Source organism: Phoxinus phoxinus, assembly GCF_949152265.1.
Source record: "Phoxinus phoxinus genome assembly, chromosome: 24".
Classification (NCBI taxonomy): domain Eukaryota; kingdom Metazoa; phylum Chordata; class Actinopteri; order Cypriniformes; family Leuciscidae; genus Phoxinus; species Phoxinus phoxinus.
Window position 1 is genome coordinate 23,870,197 of NC_136899.1, and position 22,924 is coordinate 23,893,120.

At 37.5% G+C, this 22,924-nt stretch overlaps 1 protein-coding gene across 2 annotated transcripts in view; it reads left to right on the plus strand.

The window, feature by feature from the left end:
- Positions 1-22,924, plus strand: part of nck1b (NCK adaptor protein 1b) — a 57,354-nt gene that overhangs the window by 12,318 nt on the left and 22,112 nt on the right. Inside the window, exons 1-3 of one of the 2 annotated variants that reach the window (XM_079602275.1) lie at positions 8,449-8,731; positions 17,377-17,428; positions 22,681-22,924. In XM_079602275.1, the coding sequence (XP_079458401.1) occupies positions 22,699-22,924 (226 nt within the window). In that variant the 5' untranslated portion in view covers positions 8,449-8,731; positions 17,377-17,428; positions 22,681-22,698. Of the gene's footprint in view, positions 1-8,448; positions 8,732-17,376; positions 17,429-22,680 lie in introns of those variants that run through there. The other variant, XM_079602274.1, reaches the window with a different exon arrangement.

Here is a 22,924-nt window from a genome sequence, read left to right on the forward strand (position 1 = left end):
CTACAACAATCTTCAAAATGTCTTCTTTAAAACAAGACCAATCATACATCTATATTCCAAAGCATTCTTGAATTACAACCATTTAAGTTCGGGATGTGCATTTTCATGTCTATTTAAAAAAAGGGGGGTGCCGCTTAAGGGGTTAAAGTCACCATGAAATCAAAATTGACTAGTCTTATTTTTTATGGAATATTGCAGTATTATAAATGACTTATCTGTGCACATCATTGTTTTTTTTAATTCATGTTCCCTTATTATCTTTAATCAAAATAACTTGTCCTCCCTCTTGCAGCGACATCTGTTCTCTGATGATGTATTTACTGGCATGAGGGCGGGGCAACCTGTCACTCACATGACATCCACCAATAGAAAACCACAACCATTCAATCAATTCTCCATAGACTTAATCAAGTCCCCACCCTACATTTTTTTTCTTGCTTAATAAATTAAAGCCTAAATTAAATCTGTTCATCATATAAAGTGATTGAGTCTCTTCAGAAAATGTGGACTAAACCTCTCAATTCACATGGATTAGTTTTAAAATCTTTTTATGAACTTTTTTAAGCATCAAATTGGTAGTTGCGTAGCTGTCAATGGAGGGACATGAAATCACTCAGATTTCATCAAAAAGATCTGAAGATGAACGGCGTGAAGGAGAGTAATTGATGACATAATTAACATTTTTGGGTGAACTATCCCTTTAGGCAGCTTTTGTTTTTTTAAACATACTGAACGAGAACAACAACTGGGTCCTTTTTCACTTCAGGCTCACTTTTTGAGTCAACTGAAAGTCTGAGTTTGATCCGGTTTAGTAGTTGTACACTACACTACACTACACTACACTACACTACACTACACTACACTACACTACACTACTACATACACTATTGGATTTGCACACTAAATGATTACAGAAGTAAAACTGGGCATCATAGACTAAACAACTGAGGATTGCACACCACCAAAATTTTCCCAAAAGTTGTTCTGAACACAAACTCACGCAGAAACATGCGCTTTGTTGCAAGGAGACGCATGACAGATGTGGAAAAAAGGGTTCTGAAATCGCCTCAAAATATCAAACATGTATGATATCCTCTGACTGGATGCAGTCATAAAAAAACGAGATTTTTTTTTTTTTTTTGTGGCCTTCAAATCTGTCAACTCAGCATCTTTTGGCAACTAGAGTTGACTCATCTAGATTACACAATTATTGCCCAATCTGTAGTGTATTCCAGACTTCAGTTGTTTACTGTATGATGTCTAGTTTTTACAAAAATAAAATCTTTGTAACCATTTACAAAGTCTACAAGTGTGTTGCATAGCGTTTTAAAACCTTTTAAAGGTTGTATAGTTCATCCTCATTTAAACCAGGTGATTTTGACCAAATGTTTTATTTTATTTTATAGAATTGACAGTAAACTGATAAGCTGCCACTTTGTTTTAAGCCTTCTTGCCTAAAGACTGATTTATCTGGCTTTATGCCAATAAGCAAAAATATGGCTCTGCGGGGGAAAGACGGGGACGTTTTGTATTCACAGAGTAGGTTGTGTGGTAACCGCTACAGGCATCTTCATGTTATAGGCCTCGTGGGGGAATGGCTTGTGAAATGATGATCATGCTGTGTAATGCATCTGGTCTAATTCGTTTGTAATGCCAAAGGGCCTTAAAAATGACTCCAGATTGAGATGTAAAAGCTGCCCTTATTTTCACTTCTCGTTTATTAGTGCTTTTATTGGCGATTGACTAGGGCTGTAAACGATTAATCGCAATTAATCGAATCCAAAATAAAAGTTTGTGTTTACATAGTATATGTGTGTATTGTGTGTATAATTATTTTGTATATATAAATACACACACATGCATGTATAATATTTGAGAAATATTTGCATTTATATACTGCATATATATGTATATATAATCACTACATATGATTTATATTACATATACCGGTAAATACAACTATTTTATATATAAATAAAATAAAAATCTTAAATATATACATGCATGTGTGTGTATTTATATATACAAAATAATTATACACAACACACACACATATTATGTAAACACAAACTTTTATTTTGGATTCGATTAATCGCGATTAATCGTTTACAGCCCTACGATTGACTATAAATTAGATTATGAACACTGCTAGATTTTTACATTTTGTGAAGAAAACGTGTCCATACAAACTCAGTGCTGCAATGCTAATGATGTGCATTGGTACTTCAAGGGATTTTAGCAGTTTTATTGTGCAATCGTGAGTGTTTTGTCATGTGTTTTGAGTTATCATTCAGCACAAACGGCTGCGAGTTACACGCTGAGGAGGTTTACTGGTTGGGGTTTGTTAAAATATGAATTGCAGTAACTATTCAAAGACACTGGAGGTCTGTTAGCACGATCATAAGTCTGATCATGAGTGGTTTTATTATGGAAAATGTCAAAGGAAGCCCTCGGGGAGTTTTCAGCCCAAAGATATTAAGGTCCTTTTGTGAAGAGAGCAGATTCCTTGTATGACTTTCGCTCTAGTCGGCCTCAAGTGGTCGTCCCCTGATGAAGCCCTATATAAGGCTGATAAACTGAGTGTGTTTTCCAGTGTGGCCATCCAGTTTAACACACTTGCGTGAGCAGCGCGAGTCTCCAACTCTGCCTAAATCAACAGGCCTGGATTTCTCCTCTAAACCTCACGCCAACATTAGCGCCACATAAATGACTGTTGGATGATCAAGTTTTGTGTGTTCAGCTGCTTTGATATTCTATGGTCTTCTTCATTGACAGGGGGTATGAGATGTCTGAACCTTGGTCTTTGAGACACACACACACACACAGAGATCTTCTTTAAAGATGATGAATTGGTTTTAAAACTTGAGCTTTTCTAAGGTTGTGCAAGCTGGAAAATAGGACGAGTGCCTATGGAAAACAGCTTTTCCCTGCTCTCTTGAATTAAAGGGATAGTTCACCCAAATATGAAAATAGTCATTTATTTACACACCGTCATGTTGTTCATAACCATATTATTATTTTTTTCTTCTGTGGGTCACAAAGGAGATATTTAGAAGAGCACAGAACGTGTTTTCCATTCCGATGCGCTACTTTTCCATTGTTTTTCTAATATGTAAACACGCACTAGACGGACATGTATAACTGTTGCGCTCGCGTCTCGCGTCTTTTCTAGCGTCTCGCACGTGACATGGCTTTATAAAAATGTGCGCTCAAGTTAAAATCAGTTGAACTTTTAAGAAACTAGACCTTGAAGCTTAAAGGATTAGTTCACTTTTAAAAAAACTTTTGCTGATAATTTACTCACCCCCATGTCATCCAAGATGTCCATGTCTTTCTTTCTTCAGTCGAAAAGAAATTAAGGTTTTTGATGAAAACATTTCTCCATATAATGGACTTCAATGGCGACCAAACGGTTCAAGGTCCAGATGACAGTGTCAGCGCCGCTTCAAAGGGCTTTAAACGACACCAGACGATGAATAAGGATCTTATCTAGCGATCGTCACTTCAAAAATAAATAAAAAAGTTTAAGTTTTATAAGCACAAATGCTCGCCTTGCTCTGTTCTGTGATGCGCGTTCGTGACGTCACGTAATACGCAATTACGTTGAAAAGGTCTCGCTTCGCCGAGTCAGTGTTTACAGATGTGCGGAAGGAGGACCATACACATATTCAAATGTCTTTGTGTCAGTTTATCGTTTAAAATGCCCATTGCGTGTGCGTATCCTGAGTGTTGTAATATTAAAAAGCTTAAAAGAAAATTATCGTCATGATAGAAATGTTTTACTTTTCATAGAAGCGTGACCTTTTCAACGTAATTGCGTATTACATGACGTCACAAGCGTTTACGTGACGTTACGAGATATTGTTTTTATCTTATGTGTATTTGATTTCATCAGACGACGGCTCGATTATCAGGATTTTTGTGCAGATTAACATCTTGGAAGGGAAAGCTTGTTTTGTCTTAATGGGTCGCGTTTCAGTCACTATTTCATATTCATTAATTCTTTCTCCCTTTCCCCCCCGTGATTTTGTCTATATCGCGAATATAAGACGACCCCCCCATTTTTCAGCCTATTTTTAGGACAAAAACCTTGTCTTATATTCGGGTATATACGGTACTGTTTTGTGGTTACAGTAACCTTGACTAAATGATGTGGACTTCAGGTAAGAAGGTAGGCTATCCCTCATGAAGAGTATTGTTAAAGGTTTCCCTGTCTAAATGTGTTTTAAATCCTGCGGATATGCTGGAGTTAAGGCCCTGTGTGTGTGTGTGTGTGTGTGTGTGTGTGTGTGTGTGTGTGTGTGTGTGAGTGATGTGTCAGAGGAAGTGAGGCAGTGCTGGAGGGGAAAACACACGGATTGCATTCCTGCACCAGAGCCCTGTGATTTGAGCTGCCTGTCAGACGCATTATGTTACAGCGTCTAGGAGCTCGCGCCGGGCCTGAGTCTATTACTGACCAGTTCTTCCTCATAAACTTAGTCCAATCCAGTCTGATGGTCAGTATTTACACATGAAGTGGAATTTGAAGTTTTATGATGTAATCCGTGCTTGAATCAGTGGGCTTGTGTGTTGGCAAAGAGATTCGAAGTTTAAACTATTACGCCATCAGTCGAATTCTCCGCACAGTTGAGGATCATATAACTCCTGTTTCTTGACCCTTTTCGAGTTGGAGATGACCAGTTCAGTGGAGGCTTGCTCTGACCTGATCGTTGAATCATTGAGCTGTGGACTCGAGAATAACTGCGAACAAACAGAGCAGCCGCCAATTCGGCATTGAGTTGTTCAGGGCAAGTTGTGAACTTGATTCAACAGGATTAATGAAAAGAATCCGCCCAAAAGATTGATTAATTCACAAATCGGACATTGCTCTTGCTTTTTGGAGCTGGTGATCTATTGTGAATATTTTGTGCTTTGTATTGAGGGTCCCACTGTAGTCAATACATTTTATCCCTTAAAACTCATCTTTGATCACCAAAATTACATATTTAAAGCTACACTGTGTAGGATTTTCTCCCATCTAGCGGTGAAATTGTATATGACTACCAACTGAATATTACTTTCTAGCCCCTCCCACTCCGAGGGCGTTTTAACTCCTACATTCGTCACGGTGCCACTGAGTGTAAAAAGGCGAAACTTGAATTTCCAGGTATGTCCCTCTTTGGCTAATGTATTTTCAAGATGGAGGCGCAACATGGATGCCGCCATTCGAGCGACTCACCAGTACGTATTATACATGGCAGATTTACGCTTACGATAATACTTGATTAGTTGGTAGAAGTAATTACACATGAATGAGCACATACAAATTTGAAAGAACAAAGTGTTTTTTTGCCAATAATAAACTGTGTAAAAGTTTTTTTTTTAAATTTCCTTGGAATTTTTTTATTTATTTATGCCTTAAAATAGCTTGAATGTAACTCTACACCATTGCTTTTAGTATACACGGTTCTATGAATATGCAAATGAGCCCCGTGATTTCAACCCGTGTTTTTGAGACTCTTTGGTTCACTGCAGTTTTAAGGAGAAAATACTCAACAATGGTGTCGACTTATGAATTTGCACATGGTTGTCTTAAAGCACATTAAACACACCACATAGACACATAAACAACATTAAAAGCTTTAAGTAAGTTTTCCAAAATACAAATAATCTAAAGTATTGATGATTGCAAAATTTACTAAAGTAACCAGAGTTATCTAAAACTATTAAAAATTCATTAACTGAAATAAACTAAAATTATTAGATATATTAGATAAAAAACGGAAATTAGAAATGTTGCATTGAGAAACTAACTGAACTTTACTAAAATTACTAGCACTAAAACTATGAAATGGCAAAATAATAAATAAACTTGCAAAAGCACATAATTACCATAACTAAAATGAAAATTGAAAACAAAACTGATTTTAAAATAAAAGTATTTTAATTGTATATAAAAATAATACTAAAGTAACACTTACATGTAAACACTGTTTAAATGTAAAAACCTAGTTTTAAGTTGCCATGAAATCAAAATTGACCACTTTAATAAATGTCCCTGTATGATTCATCTGTAAAATAGGTGCAGGTTATAACAACTAGTAATATCAAAGTAAGCGAATCATTGAAGTCCCACCCCTTCAGTGTTTCCCACTCCGTGTCCGGCTTCATTCTGAAGTGTGTGACCTAAGGCAAGGTAAATGCTTTTTTTTTTTTTATGTTGTCTTTTAAAAGGAGGTCTAGACGCCTTGAGACGTTCAATGTGACCAGTCCTGATGGATGGATACTTTACTGATGCTTAGGTGAAATGTATATCCATAACTTTGATGATTGATGCCAAAAAAACGTACATACCATGCTGTGAAAAGTGGCATCACTCTGTAATTTAACCCTCATTAATTCTGCCATTCGTCATTACCCATCACTCCCCTCTCTCAGGATCCGCAGTGTCTCGGATGAAAGCTTCTCTCAGATCTCTGAGGTGGTCTAAGCCTGTCACTCATCACGCAGCGTTTGCGCAACCGATCTCGGGTTTAATGATCTACAGCAAAATAGAGCGAGCTTCGGTGAAAACTAAGAGAATATTTAAAGAGTGATTTCTCGCTAGAAATTACATCATAAGTGGAAAACATTGATAAAAAAAAATAACATTTACACACAAACTGACGACCAGCCGCAACTTTTAGACGCCATCTTTATTTTTCTAGCTCAGCTGAGCTGTCACCGAATGAAAAGCAAAGGATTGTGGGATATCAAAGGCAGGGAAGGATACATCTATGCTGCCTTCAAAAATCGATCAGATGAAGTAATCTCAGGAGACGGGAAGTGGAGCTAACTAGAGATGTTCCGATACTAGTATCGGAAAGGCCGCCGATATCAATAAAAATTCTGGCATCGGTATCGGCGAGTACTTGTATCCATGTACCGATCCGATACCATTTTCATAAACAATACCTAGTTATTGCACGCTAGCTTTGCTTAACGCTGCAAATCGGAGATCAAGTCTTCTTCTTCGCCGCTCTAAACAGTGGTTGCCCGTGGCAACACAGGAAGTTGTGCTGTGTTGCCACAAGCAACCACCGTTTAGAGCAGTGAAGAAGAAATTAAAATGCGCGCGCTAGCAGTATGTCCGCCGTTTGGCAATATAACCGACAAAATTATCGAGTTTATTGTTCTGGATTACCAGCCGCTGTCAGTCGTCAAAAACGTTGGATTTTGCCGCTTAATTGAACATTTGGAGCCCCGGTACAGTTTGCCTGGTCGCAAATACATCTCTGAAACAGCGCTCGCTAAGCTATTCGAGACCGTGCGTGAACACAGTTCATGTAACGTTAAACTAAAAGATGTGCAAACAATCAGCTTTACTATCGACATCTGCGACGCGACCCCGCTGTCTTTACTGAGTTTGACAAACACACTGGGTACAGTGACGCCGTCATCTTTAAGTTTTAAAGAGATTATTTTCTTAAATTATTCAAAAAAATTTTGATTCCTAGATTTATTTGTTGTACTGTTTTTTTTTTTTTTTTTTTTTTACAATTTTATACAGTTATAGTGTAAAACTAAAATACCTTTTTCAGTTTACAGTATTAGATTTGTGGCTGCATTTGAAGTCATTTTCCACTTAAAAATAAATATCAGGGCTGTCAAAAGATTAATCGCGATTAATCACATCCAAAATAAAAGTTTGTGTTTACATAATATATGTGTGTATAATTATTTATATATATAAAAACACACACAATCATGTATATATTTAAGAAAAAAATATTTATATATAATATAAATTATATAAATGTATATACAGTATATAAATGCAATTATTCCTTAAATATATACATGAATTTGTGTGTATTTATACATAATAATTCTACACAGTATACACACACATTATGTAAACACAAACTTTTATTTTGGATGTGATTAATCACGATTAATCTTTTGACAGCCCTAATAAATAATATACTACTGTGAAATGTATGTCAGATAATAATAATAAATATTCTAGTTCACTGTGTGTATTTGTTCATGTTTTATTAAGGGATAAGTCTGAAGCACACCATAAAATAATGATATCAGTTCATACAGGGTTAGTATGAATTGCAGCTGTATAGATACACACCCAGGTATCGGATCAGTACTCGGTATCGGCCGATACCCTGAGTCCAGGTATCGGATCAGTACTCGGTATCGGCCGATACCCTGAGTCCAGGTATCGGGACATCTCTAGAGCTAACATTGGATTCGGACGAGCCGTGATGCCTTGGAACGAGTCCTACAAAGTCAGCATTTATCAGTCTTCAGACTTTGTGCTTGTCAGGCCCTGGTGGCGGGCTGGGGCGTTGCAGTCGAGCTACAGCGGAAGTGGTGAGCGGCTCACTCACCCTCTCACTTCATCTAGACACAATGGGGAGAGGAAGCCGTGCACTGCAGTATCTCTCAGGTGCGGTCTAGCTCGACTCCCGCAATGGTTGCAGCTTTCTTAAGACATCTGTAGACCTCATTTGTTTCAGTTTGCAGTGCACTCTTCTTTTTCAATGCGCAGGTTATACAGTAGTAACATGTTTCAGGGGAGTGGTGAACCCTACAGCGGGTTACACGAGCAAAGCCAGGATTACCTGTTAACCAATGAGCATTTTTAGACCCGTAGCAGGAATATGAACGCAAAGAAGAGGATATTATGTCACAAAGTTGTTGTCAACGCCAAGAAAACCGGAAAAAGTCACTAATGAACCTGCGGTTTTCGGAGAAGGTGGGACATCTTCCAGTTTTTGGTTGATCCTCATGCAAATGATTTATTCGCACTATAGTCACTCGGCTGAAGAGCTTTCTGTATTGCTGTGAAACCGAGGGCCTGTTTCTGTCGGCGTTTAACCGTGTGGGACCTTGTGAGTGACTGATTTGCACACTTTACCACACAAATAAAGCTCTGCACGAGAGTTTCGGCTCACTTTTGAATGCAGTGCAGTAACGTTTGATGTCGTTGAGTTTACATCTCAGTATTCAAATTAACATTTGGAAATGCTAAAAACAGCAATTTTTTCAGTGCGAACAGGTTGTTTGAAAAGAATTATCTCAAAAGAATGTTTCGCTCACAAATCGGACATTGCTCTTGCGTTCTGGAGCTGGTCTAGGTTTTTTTATTAGCTCAAAATAATAAGGAAAGGGGGGTGGGGGGTCAGTTTTGTGTGTTTTTATGGTGAGAATCTGGACAGTCCTTTATATAATACAATAAAAAGTTGATCACAAAATAAGGAAAGGTATGCTTTTATTAAATGTAGTAAAGTCAAATTTACTTTTGATTCCAGTAGCGTTTAATGTTAGCAGTCTAATTAACATAAAACATTTTTTGGAAATGGATGCGATTGGATTAGTACATTTCGCAAAGGACTTATTCAGTGTGATTTGTGGACCGATTCAAAAGATTAGTTGAAAATGATAGTCTCAATGTTTCATTTACGAATCGGACATTGCTCTCAAGTTGTGGAGCTGGTCTATATTTTGTTCAGTTCATAAAATAATAAGGAACAGAATTAGGGATGATAACTGACTGGTTAACTGTTAACCGAAAGTAAGGGTTTTGAACCGATTCATTCTTTGTTAAATTGTTAGTTATGTTTTTTCAAGATATTTTTAAACACCGATAAGTTGCGTATAAGTCGACAAAAAAGTCCTTTACATTTGAACCGTTTGCTGAACAGAAGAATAACACAAATATAGGCTAATAGCTAAAATTATTGTAATTTATCAAATAAAATTCCATATCAACATAAATTTCAAGACAAAACAAATTTATTAAAGCGAAACTGAAACGCATTTCTAATTTAACATTCTAATCTTGTCATTTAATGATCGGTTAATGAACACTGGTCATCGTCAGGACAATGAACTCAAGCACACATCCCTAAACACAATGTTTCTTGTGAAATGTAGTGCAGACAGACTCGACTCGTTTGATGACGTTAGAATTGCCTTAACTGCAAAGGCACTGTCGAATCCTTTCTTTTTAACCAACAAAATATAAACAATGTCAATAAGAGATCCATTTGCGCAGCGTAGACGGCTTCATGGATTATAACAGGAGTTTCCTCGAGTCCAGCTTCGTGTACCAAAGCTTCAGTCATTATAGTCAAATAATAATTATATGCACTATTGAATCAGATTGACCGTGATAACCATAGCAATGGAAAGAACACATGTCAAATGGTTTGTGCGTTATGTTTAGCTTTAAATGCGAAGTAATAAACCTTTTTCTTTGTAATGTTACTTTGTTTATTTGTTGTCATTTGGAACTATTTTATATTAAAAAATCCACAAAATGATATGTTAAAAGTCACTAAGCACTTTGCTTTATGATCTGTCCTGACTCCTCCTGACAGTGATTTATTTTTTATATTTCATAAATAAATAGTATATGTAAATATTGCAAACTGTTAGCATTTATTTTGGATCTATTGTTCACATGGGTTGGCTACTTTGTAAAGTGTGTGTGTGTGGATGACTGTGTTCGTCTGCCTCCGCCGTACACCATTTTTGACCCAGGAAAAACCATTTATATACACATGTTGTGGGTTTTGGCCTGGTCATAACATTTGCATGTGACTGTTTTCTTCTAACCATCAGTTAGCCATGTAGCGTTCACCGATGCACGTCATGAGGAGAGTGAGACGGTGTAGATCGGCTCTGCGTTTCCTCTCGATCTTATCAGCGTTATTGAATTTCAGTGTGGCGTTGATGGATGTTGAAAAGATGTCCTCAGATTCTCTCCTCCGGCTCGAAATAGGAATGAAAAGCAAGCGCGCTTCTCCAGGTTGGTCCGGTTTCCACTGCTTTAGCTTGGATTGTATATGACATTACAGTGCGTTCCTCACAGCTGGATATATATTCATATACACACACACATGCTGTGGTGTCTTCATTTCAGGTTACGAACATGGTTATCAATCTTTTGTCATTTACTTAATTTTTGTGAGAGTATGCATGCAATTTAGTTATTATTAATTGTTGTTGCCTATTAATATTGGCATTATCGTATTGATTATTAGCTGTGATGTAAAAATCTTACTTGCACCTAATGTTGTACCTTTAAAAACACTAAGTTTAATATAATGTTGAAGAAGAGCATTCAGAGAAGCAACGGCGTTCCAGACGGGAGCAAATTTTCCCAATTTTCCCACAAAGACCAATTTTTTGTGGATTAACTTGTTCAGATTAATTGTCCACCACAAGACTAATAATGTGTGGTAAAGTAAATGCGGTCAATTTTGATTGAATGCGGACAGTTTTAGGACAGTAATATTAAGCATTTATTACCATAGAATGAAAATAATTATCAGCTTTTAATATTGTTTCATCCCTAGATATACAATTATTTATTACAGTTTAATAGTGTTGTCTAGTTAGTTGAATTATTGCTACTTAGACCATAAATTAAAACAAACAAAAGAAAAAAAAAATGCTTTTTGAGAGAAAGTGTAAGTTAAGTCCAGGGCTTGGCAATAAACTATATCATATCAATCATGATAAAATTGATAACGATGATAAACTCTGGTTTCTCCAGGCTTCATGGATACTCTTTAAGCTGGCAGCATTATTCAAATATATGATGTTGATATTGATCAATATGGATACAATTATCGTGATCATGTCTTTTTTCCCATAATGCCCCCAATAGACTATAGGTGTACTATACAAATAATAGTAGCAAAGTTCCCCTTTAGTGCTTCTAACTGCTTACATCTGTATCTCCAACACGCAATCTTTTATTGGTAGTTTCATACTTCTTTATCTCATGCCTAGTTGTTCAGTGTGCCCTGAGCACGTAACATTTGGGTTTGTAAAACTCTGTAGGACAAACCCAACACATCTGCGCCAACTCAATGAGTGACAAGGTTTCTGGGACAGATGGAGAGGGAGGATACAGGCTCACTTCAGCTCTCGTGACCTCGATAGTGTGACGCGAGCCCAGATGCAGATGTTCTGATGTGCAGTGCTATAGCTTGAAGAGCACAGATGCACACGCTTGGAGGTTTCTCGAAGTTAATGTGTTTGTTCTGTCAGACGGCAGCTGCACTTCTGTGACTTCTGTAGTGATTAACGCAGACGCCGCTCATTTTTAGTGTGCAAAGAGAGCTTTCTGTCATTTTTAGGGTCGTCACATTCTGATTTTGGTTTGTTTACATGTTTTTGGTTCTTGTTGCATTCATATTTCACTCGAAACGCACCAGAGTTCGTTTGGAAGTGGGCCGAGACCATCTTTTCAGCCATTTTGGTTCGCTTTTTTTGGTGGCACCAAAGATTTGAAATGGAAAATGGTTCAGAATTCTCAATTCATTTCTTTATGTATTCTCTTTTCATGGTAATGCAACACAAAATACCACAACAACAATCCGACAGACACAACAAAAATACATTCCATGACAAGAACAGGAGTAGGATGAAGAAAAAAAAAAAATCGTATAAACTCCTACCCCATTCTTATATTAAAGGGCACCTATTATGACATTTAAAATGTCCCTAATGTTGTTTTGGGAGTCCCCAACAACAGTTTTACATGCATGCAATGACAAAAAACACTTTTGTATAATAAGCATTTATTTTTACCTGATTTGCTCACCGACTCCCAAATGATTCGTTCAACGACTCGTTTCCCAAACCCCTCCAAATCTGCGTTGATTGGTCAGATGACCCAGTCAGTTGTTATTGGTATAATATATTGTTTAACACGGAGTACAATGATGCTTTTATCAATTAAATTGTGTTATAATAATGATTATAGTCCACTGCTTTGTAGTTTGTAGTAAAAAATTAAAAGTAAGATAAAGAATTTAATGTTATGTTAGCGAGCATAGCCCAGAGTTGATATTGTAAAAGCACAATCAGTCTTTGTTTGCGTTAGCCCGATGCATAAACATAACGTTTTTACAAAAAAAAAAAATGCATGCTACATAAAACATAAAAGCAACAATTATTAATAACACTTACAGGTTGTGATACCGAGGAGGAAGCTGATGCAAATACACTTGGAACTGAACCTTCCTTCAATATCAGCCGGCTCGCGAATCCAAGTTTGATTGCATTTAAGATGGTAAAGCAATCGTCTTCAAACTCCTTGTTAGAGCGCCTGACTCTCATGCCGGAGACCCTGGTTCGAGACCCGCACGAAGCGGGGTGAGAAGTACCCGGGTGGAGGGGTTATAGTTGTATATATGAATTGTAGCCACTTAGTCTTCAAATGCTCCTCCTTGGGCAGATGAGAAAAGTTTGCTTTTGAGCCGCACTTCAGAACACAGCGTCTCGTCGCCATGATGTTTCCCTGCTGGCCTTGGAGCGCAATAAGTGGGCGTATCGTATTCAAATAACTTGACAAGTTGACGTCATCTAGTCAGAGAAAAAGCTTCGGTCTTCTAACGATTCATAAAAATGACTCCGAGTCGACTCTTACTTTTGAAAGACAATAACTTTATATACGGTGCACTTTCATATTTCAAACTTTGCAGGATGTTTTTGTTCACTTAGATCTATGTTACACACTACATGAAAGGTAAATTTCAAAATTCCATAATAGGTGCCCTTTAAAAAAGTTACCAATTAGATGGCCTCACCGACATGACAATAAGTAACAAACCCCCCCCCCAAAAAAAATAAATAGCCCAGACCAGATGTAATCTAGTTTCAATTTTAACTATTTTTATTTTTTATTAATTCTGCTTACAAAAACAACAATGATGACAACTCTGGCAACGAAAACAACCACAAAACCATCATTGTTGTTGATCGTTTTAACAATTTTCATATTCATCTCTGTACAAGTGAAGTATCTTCTGTTTATACTTATATTTAAATTGAAGAATATTTGAACAACATTTTAGATCATTTTTTAAAAAATGCAATTTTTTCACACCAGAAACTGAAACACATTTGTTTGAGGGTATTTCCAGCAAAAGGACAAACATTCACAATTATTCAAATGAACCGCACTAACAGAGCAATCGCACCAGAGTTCGGTTTAATCCAGCCAAACTTGCCAATTGTGAACACACACACACACCCTTCATTTTTTGTCTGGCAAAGTGACAAAGCATTTCTTTTTTCAAAGTCAAATTTTCTACAAAATGTAATAGAAGGAAATCCAAGGCACTCTTCTTTGGAAATGTATAAAAAGCCTTTATTAGACTGGCTATTTCATAGTAGAAAATTAAAAAAAACATGGGGGAAAAACCAACCCACGCGTAGCGGCAAATTTTCTACAATTTGGTTTAGTAGATTATTACAGAAAATTCTTATATTATATTATTATTATATTATGCAGTATCGCTCCAAAATTTGGGGTTGATATGCAAATTTTTTTGCCACTTCTGCTCACCAAGACTGCATTTGTGATCTCAAATGCAGTAAAAACAGTAATATTGAGACAATTTAAATGACCTGTTATCAATAGATTGTAATGTAATTTATTCCTGTGATGCAAAGCTGAATTTTCGGCATGATCCTTCAGTTATCATGCTGATTTTCTGCTCAAGAAACATGTCTGATAATTTTCAATGTTAAAATCAGTTGTGCTGCTAACAGTATAAATGTCTTTACTGTCATTTTTAATCAATTTAATGTGTCCTTGCTGAATAAAAGTAAATAATATTGAGTTCCTCATTTTTCAGCAGTAACACTAGGAGGTACAGAAAGGAGCAGGACACATGACGGGTCGTTTCTAAAGAAAGCAGTGATGAGGAGAATGTGAAGTTAGATTAGCGCCGTCACTCGGTGAACTCCAGCTATGCGGTGGGAGTGAAGGCTTCGTCTGCCAGACTGTCTCTGCACTGTTGTTAACTTTACCTCCCAGCGTTCATTCATCTCATTAGTGAAGCGAGAGGTTTGAAGTTGCTAATACCCATCAAATAAATCTAGATTACTTTGCAGCGGAGTTGATCAACAGAGACGTGCGTGTGTGAGATGAACGTGAGATGTCTCATCGCTGGATTGTAAGTAACCTCTGTTCAAAGCCTCGCGTGACGCTCGCCTGACCCGTGCAGCGTTTCATAGGCAGTCAGAAACGCATGCATCTCAGACTCTCTGTTTGAAGCAGCGTTGCATGCATCTTCGTCTCAACTTGCACACTTGATGTGGATTTGCAGTCTTGTGGCCTTCGCTTGCACTTATCATGATTTCCAGAAGATCGAAGGGCGTTTCATTCTCGTAAACTCGAAGGGCTTTTATGCCCCTGATCCGGAAGTTATAAATAATCAATCCAGTTTATGTTTCACAGATAGATAGCTCTGCGACGCATTAAGCATTGCAAAAAAAAAAAAAAAACATTATTTCTATACGGCTTCTATCAATTAATATCAATTAATCATAACAGTTCCACTTGGTGCGACATTGGTATTCTTTTTTCTTTTCTTCTTACCAATTAAATGACTCTTATCAAATCCACTTGTAAACTAGAACACTCAAAATTAGCAATATAATCCACATAATATAATTATTAATTTATTAATTTTACGTTGCATTGGTCTGAAAGTTAAATAAGAAATGACTCTCTCTTATAGTGCGCGTTATAGCCTATAGTTGTATGATTTGTTTTCCATCTTGCCGTTTTGTTGTAATACAAACCACTAATTAAACAACAACGTGGTGCAGTTATTAAAGGTCAAACTGTAAATGTAAATGTTTATACATCTCTCGTCAAAATAGCAGTGGGCTGAGAGACTGCGAGCCCATGTTTGAGTGACATTTTACATTCATTTGCAGTGTTTGTACAGTGAGTTGAATTACTGTAATGACTCATAAACATTACAAATCATAAACATTTGATATACTTATAATTCAGATTATGCAAAGTTTGATTTAAAACATGCATGGATTTGTGTGGTCACGGATATTTACAGTTGAACCCTTTATTGTCGATCGATATATCACAACGGCTGATATATTGGCCATTACTAAACGGATAGTTCCGTTCCTTGATTCTGATTGGTTGAGCCGCGCGTTTGTTCGAAGCCGTTGTAAATTACTCTACAAACACACACACACCTGTGAGCGCATTACATTAGTGTTAGTGTTACTGTGGAACTGCCGTTTGTGATTGTTTGTTTCTGCATGTGTTGCTTAGCAACCTCTTTTGAGCTACATTGCTTGGCGGAGGAATAAATGTGTTATAATTACAAATACAAAAATATTTAATTAATACAAAACGGTTACTCCATAAAAATATTCATTTTAATATTTAGTTTATTCATAAAATAAACATCAGCAAAAAAATATATAACGTTATAACCACTGATCTGTATGACATTAGACTAGTCATTATATACATCTGTGGTTATAACGTTATATATATTTTTTGCTGATGTTTATTTTATGAATAAACTAAACATTAAAATGAATATTTTTATGGAGTAGCCGTTTTGTTCCACTCTGCGTCGTGCTTAACGCCGCTTAGCTGGTCTAAATTCACGGTAAATCACGGCTTCGCGGGGCTTATTGCTTTATTTTAAATGATCAGCGTTGGCTGTTATGTTTTTGTGTTTGGGCAATGTTGCGGAGACGCTTTTATTTTGACGTTGCTTATTTGACATAATTTTTATGAAATCATTTTGCTTGGTTCAAAAGGCTACATCACCCAGCCATAACTTCCAGGGTTCATTGATTGGAGTAGTGTGATGTTCATGTGTTCTGCAGTTAAAAAAGATAAACCTCGATTTAGGCCGGATTGGCATATTGATGATCACAGGATTAAGACGATATCTACCGGCACGGTCACTTTTTTAAATGCGTTTCTGATTCTTTTACTGAAGTCAGCTTTCAGTTTGTCAGGTATGATGTCGGGATTATAGATGGAAAGCACAGTTTTCCCTTTTTGAATTTGTTTTTTCTATTTTCTACCCACACGCTCTGTATCCGGAGATGCATTTCAAATGAAACGGCATATCCTGCGTTTGCTGTTTGCGCCCTACTTTTGGATCTGCCTTTTCCCCCACTATTTTCCTGACTCACCCTCGGACAATAGACAATCGCTGGCCATCATTCTAGAGGAAGTGATCTCTTGCTTTGACTGCATGGAGATCATTTGACTATAAACTGTCTTCTGGCACTCGTCGAATTGAGGCCCTAAAACAATGGTCATCTTCATCAGTTATTTATTCAGCCAAATGGCACACAATCGCTGGAGAGATGATTGTCTTTGGCGAGTAAACAGAGGCACATTCCCTGCGTACATCTGAGGGTGTTCCCAACAACGCCGTCGCCAGCGTACATGCCAGACACACGGACGGGAGATGTAACGCATTGATTTTTTTGCCAAAGTCATTGCAATCTGTTTCCATTAGTGCTTTCCTTTCTCGTTTTTTGTCTTTGATAACTTGCAGTTTTGTTAAACTTGTGATTCTCTGTCTTTTCTAGGTCTGCCTTCGAGCATCTCCACTAAGATATCCACAGCTTTAATGCAGCACAGGTAAGCATTTCAACTAACATTTATACATTATCTTTTATGTTTAGCATTTGGTTGAACATTTTACGTACCAAATGGAAACTTTGGCAAGACAAATTTTGATTTACCGTATTTTCCGGACTATAAGTCGCTCCGGAGTATAAGTCTCATCAGTCAAAAAGTACGTCATGAAGAGGAAAAAAACATATATAAGTCGCACTGGACTATAAGTCGCATTTATTTCGAAATTGATTTCACAAACTCCAAGACCAAGAACAGACATTTAATCTGGAAAGGCAAGTTATTCAGCTCCACAATAGCACACAGAACAACAGGCTGAAGGTGTCCGGCATGTTAACGTAACACAGGGTTTCCCGCAGCACTTTAGCACACACTGTACTGATCCACTTGTCCGACACGAATTTCGCGTGGTGTTGCGATGCCTCCCCACATTTGTACGTTGATGGGCGTTCCGCTAGTTTACCGCTATGGGCTTGGTTTTGAGCCAGCGGCCAATCTAGAACAAAGGACCCGCGAGAGACTTCCCCCCGTCTCCATGTGCTTGCTTCTATTGGATAGCCGCGTCGCGTTTAACGGAATTAATTTGCATAAAGATGGGCATCGGCCAGCTTTTTGACGCGCGGCATTTTTTCAAATGAAGCGCCGCCTTCCCGGAATGCTTTGCTGGCGCGTCAAAGTCGCTTGACGTCACCCATAGGAATATAGTGGAGTGCAGCTCGACAGAAGTGTCGTACGGACAAGTGGATCACCGCCGTAAGACGGCCGCCTAAAGCAACACACGCCTGCCGCCTTAACTACGTCGTCAAAAAAATGTATACGAGCGATATCCGCCATGTTACTCTGTACTTTTTAGAGCTTAGATTCTCCGCCCGAGCCGATATTTCCCACGGGACTGGATTTGATGGGCAAGTACTGTACTACTGATGGGCTACTGTATTTGCATAGAGCGATCCTGATTGGCTGACGCTTCCATCTGCGGCGATTCACTGGCGTTGCTCGTGGCAGAAGTTGAAAAATTCTCAACTTCTGCCGCGAGCAACGCCAGTGAAGCGCAGCCGACGGATCCACAATTCTTTTCAGCAACGCTTGACGTCACCCATTCAAAGTCAATGGGAAGCGTTGACGCTGACGCCCCGTGTGAACGTACCGTAATGCACTCACTCTGTGTGCGGGCTGCGGGAGAATAAAACGATTAAATAGAAATATCTATGAATAAAACGTATAAAAACTAATACATTGTTTTTCATCTGTTGCAGAAAAGCAACAAGAACAACTAAAACAAAATAGAAACGATTTACAGGCCAGAGTTTCTATTTGTAACATGTTTGCAGCGTTGAGCGATGTAGCAAATCACAGACATATGTGTTGATTTCTGGAACGCAATGGCCAATCAGAAGCATTTAAGTTAGAATCTCCTCACCGCTCAAAACTGACTTTTTGTTCAGTGCTGAATTCTGCATGCTGGCAAATCCTCTGATTATAAAAGATATTGTGAAAGTCACCTGCATTCATTATGCAGTCACCTTCATTGATAATAACACCGATGTATGAGATCGCGATGAACTGATGTTAGCTTTTAGGAATTATTAAGGGAACGCGCATTTAGTCATGGCACTCTTGCAAGTTGCAACCATCCACAACACATTACAATATAAACATCATTAAGTAAACATTGTCTTTATTCATCTACAGAAGATCATAAGCAATCTATTGGCATATTTGTGTTGTGTTTATTGATTGTGAACTGCTCTGTGCCACACACGTCCCAAAGCTTTTTCGATCGCCCCCGGTGGCCGGATGCAGTATAGCTCATAAATCCCTCTCCTTGTAAACAAATGCGACGTGATCCAAGCTAAACAATCAAATTACACTTCAAATAGTTTTTTCCAAATATGTTTTCTGTCATTTTAGGTAATGTTTATCACGCTGATGTCAGATCACATGAAGCACGTGCTTTACTTTTAGCTTTGGAGCGTATTGAAAATACACACCAAATTTTTTAAAATAATTTTTACAGACTCGAAATCTTGCCTTCAAGCATTGGACACTTTAAAAACTGATGCTAAGGACGCTTTTAATCAGGAAGTTATTGAATGTCAAATTCCTCCTGCAGATATCAGACCGATTATTAATCAATATATTTTAAATAAGTGGCAAGAAGAGTGGAATATGTGCAAGAATAATAAGTTGTATGAAACTCATCAGGAAATTACAAACGGACTTTTTATCAATTTTAAAACTAGACTTGATCAAGTGGTCTACACCAGATGTCATATGAGGCACACACACAAGTTTGACCCATGCTTTTTTGCTGAAAGGTGAAGACCCAACTTTATGCATGTTTTGTAAAATTCCCTTATCTGTCAAACATATTTTATTGGATTGTCCTGGACTTTATACAAGCAGAAGGCTCTTTTATGAAGTTTCTTCACTTAAGGACATATTTAATGAGATTATGCCTGAAAAGGTTTTGGATTTTTTATCATATGTTAATTTAAAAAATCTTGTATAATGACTTGTTGTTTGTTCTGTTTTTATATGATATTTGTATTTTTGTAATTGAATTTTTGCCATGAAAATAGCTTTGAATGCTGACATGGCATTAAATAAAATAATCTGAATCTGTCAGATCACATGCGGTGCGACGCGACAAATAGACCCCATTATAACCAGAGACGCTGTCTACACTGGAAGCGGCGCAGTGCGACATGAACCCAGACATTAAACCGATCCTCCGTTCGGTTTCTGACGTAATTCAAGCGCTCGCGACATGAACAACGAATAGATTTTCCAGATCCAGTGTAGACGGCCTCGAGCCGTTGCGGCGCTACGACGACACATAACGCTAGACTTTTTTTGTAGTGTAAAGCCAAATAGATCATGTGGTCACTGTGTTTCCAAGCTTTTACATATTTTATGTATCCATTAATTGATATTCTTTAGTGTATACTCTTCATCTTCTTAGTTTAGGGCAACGTGTTATTACTGGACAGGATTCGTTTAATGTAACGAATAAAAGCATCATGAGTCCAAAGACCTTTAGAGTCCAAAGACCTTTAGAAAGTAGGTCACCTATGTTGTGGCCTAGAGATGTTCATGAGAAGGTGAACAATGTTGTTAATCTATTCTGACAGCCAGGTCTGCTGTCCCGAGCCCTGTAGGCCAATCAGAAACACTGTGTTCTTGAGAACGCTATACCTGGTCATGTCCTTCAGGCTCAAAGGTCTTCGCTGCACTGATTGGTCTTCAGTTCGCTGTTGTTGTTGTTGTAATACAGAATTGTCATTTTAGATCCATCACTTCAAGCTTAGTCATCCAAGTGAACAACAGGATCTCTACAACTTCCATTTTAACTCCAGATTGTTCCCGGCAAACGTCATTGTTTGTTAGGACGGAGTTCAGATGAAGTCTTTGTGTTGGTTTTCCAAAGAGCAAGCTGACCTTGAAATGGGACGTTGGAAGAGATTTTGGCTTTTGGCTTGCTTAGTTGGGGACATTTAATGTTCAACAATGATTTAATCTGCATGCAACGACACCATTATATGAGAACTGAGCTGAGCTGGACGATGACATCACTGTTTCCTCCAGGGTGGCTGTATATATAAATAAACTAAATTAATAACTTTTCTTATAGGACTGTAAACGATTAATCACATCCAAAATAAAAGTTTGTGTTTACATAATATATGTGTGTGTATTGTGTATAATTATTTTGTATCTATAAATACACACACATGCAAAACTAATTTTTTATTTGTATATAAAATAGTTCTATTTATATAATATAAATTATATAAAAATATATATGCAGTATATAAATGCAAATATTTCTCAAATATATATTTATGTATATAATGTATTTTTATATAGGCTACAAAATAATTATACACAATACACACACATATATCATTGTAAACACAAACTTTTATTTTGGATGCGATTAAGGAAAATAATGCACACCCGAGGTGGTAATGCGGTCACGACGCGGAGTGGAGAAAAAAATTATTTTTCTAATAATTCAACGGCCTGAAGTCAATTATTCCGCTTATACTACAGTTACCACACCTCGAAATATTGTTCAGATGATGTATTTCAAGACGTTTGTAAAGTTTTTGTCATTAAAACGCTCTTGTATGCAGGACTAATTCCTTGCGCATCTAAACCCAGCATGCTCCGTTGCTAATTCCAAAACGTCATTTTAGAGTTAGCGGAGGTTTGAGCCGCTGATAGCAGAGTAATGCTGGACACACTTAACCACTAAACATCCTCTGACTGTGAACGCAGCAGATTTTAAACACTGATGTGAACACACACTGAACGCGCTGAACACGCGTGCATGATCAGTCATAAGTATCAAATTACATTCATAACCGGCCTTACAGCAAGTGTGTCCCCGGCTTTATGCAGTTATTAATGCAGTTATGAGAGAGAGAGAAGCATGTCCGTCAATATTATTATTTATTTATTAATTCAATTTGTTTTAATTAATTCGTTCATTCTTTTTTTCTATCAGTGACAGTAGACTAGACTAATAAATGAAACGCAAAGCCCTTTTAACAAGTATAGGCCTATCAATAATTATTTATTTGTTATATTATCTTCAATAATTACGAAAACCCGTGCAACAGGACTATCAATTTATTTAAATATTCAGTTTAATTTTCTATTGATTATATATAGGACTATATACGTTATTAAAATTAAACTGCATGTTTCCATTGATTGTGAATTTAGACATTGAACATCGCAGATCAAGCGCATGGGGCTGCAGTTTTTCTTGTTATGAATTGTATTCTATTTTCCGTTATTACAGTGAACTACGCGCAGTGATATGGAGCTGTAATGCGGTCAAGACCTGCCGGAACTACTTTAGCCGTGCGGTTCCCTGAAAATAATTGCACACCGTAGAACGTTTGTCAACCAATCAGATTCAAGCATTCAACGGGCCTGTAGTATAATCGCGATTAATCGTTTACAGGTCTACTTTTTTACACAAAAATGAACCATCACTAAATTTACTTAACATGGGTTATGACGCTATTTTCTTCTAGATCTGCTGTACAGCAGAAACAAACATTATTTTCGTGTTATCACTGTAAATCTGCTTTGAAAACAATCTGTGTTGTAAAAAGTGCTATATAAATAAAGGCTTAAACCTATTCTCAAATACCAGAACGTTTTCATCATTGTTTTCACTTGCTAAATAAAGTCTTGTTCCACTATGTCACCTCAATTCAATGATCATCTTTCCTCAGTGTTGAAACGACTCCAAGATGACGGAAGAGGTGATTGTCATCGCCAAGTTTGATTACTTGGCCCAGCAGGACCAGGAGCTGGACATTAAGAAGAACGAGCGCCTCTGGCTCCTGGACGACTCCAAGTCCTGGTGGCGCGTACGAAACGCCACCAACAAGACGGGCTTCGTGCCTTCTAACTATGTAGAGCGGAAGAACAGTGCCAGGAAAGCCTCGATCGTCAAGAACCTCAAAGACACTTTAG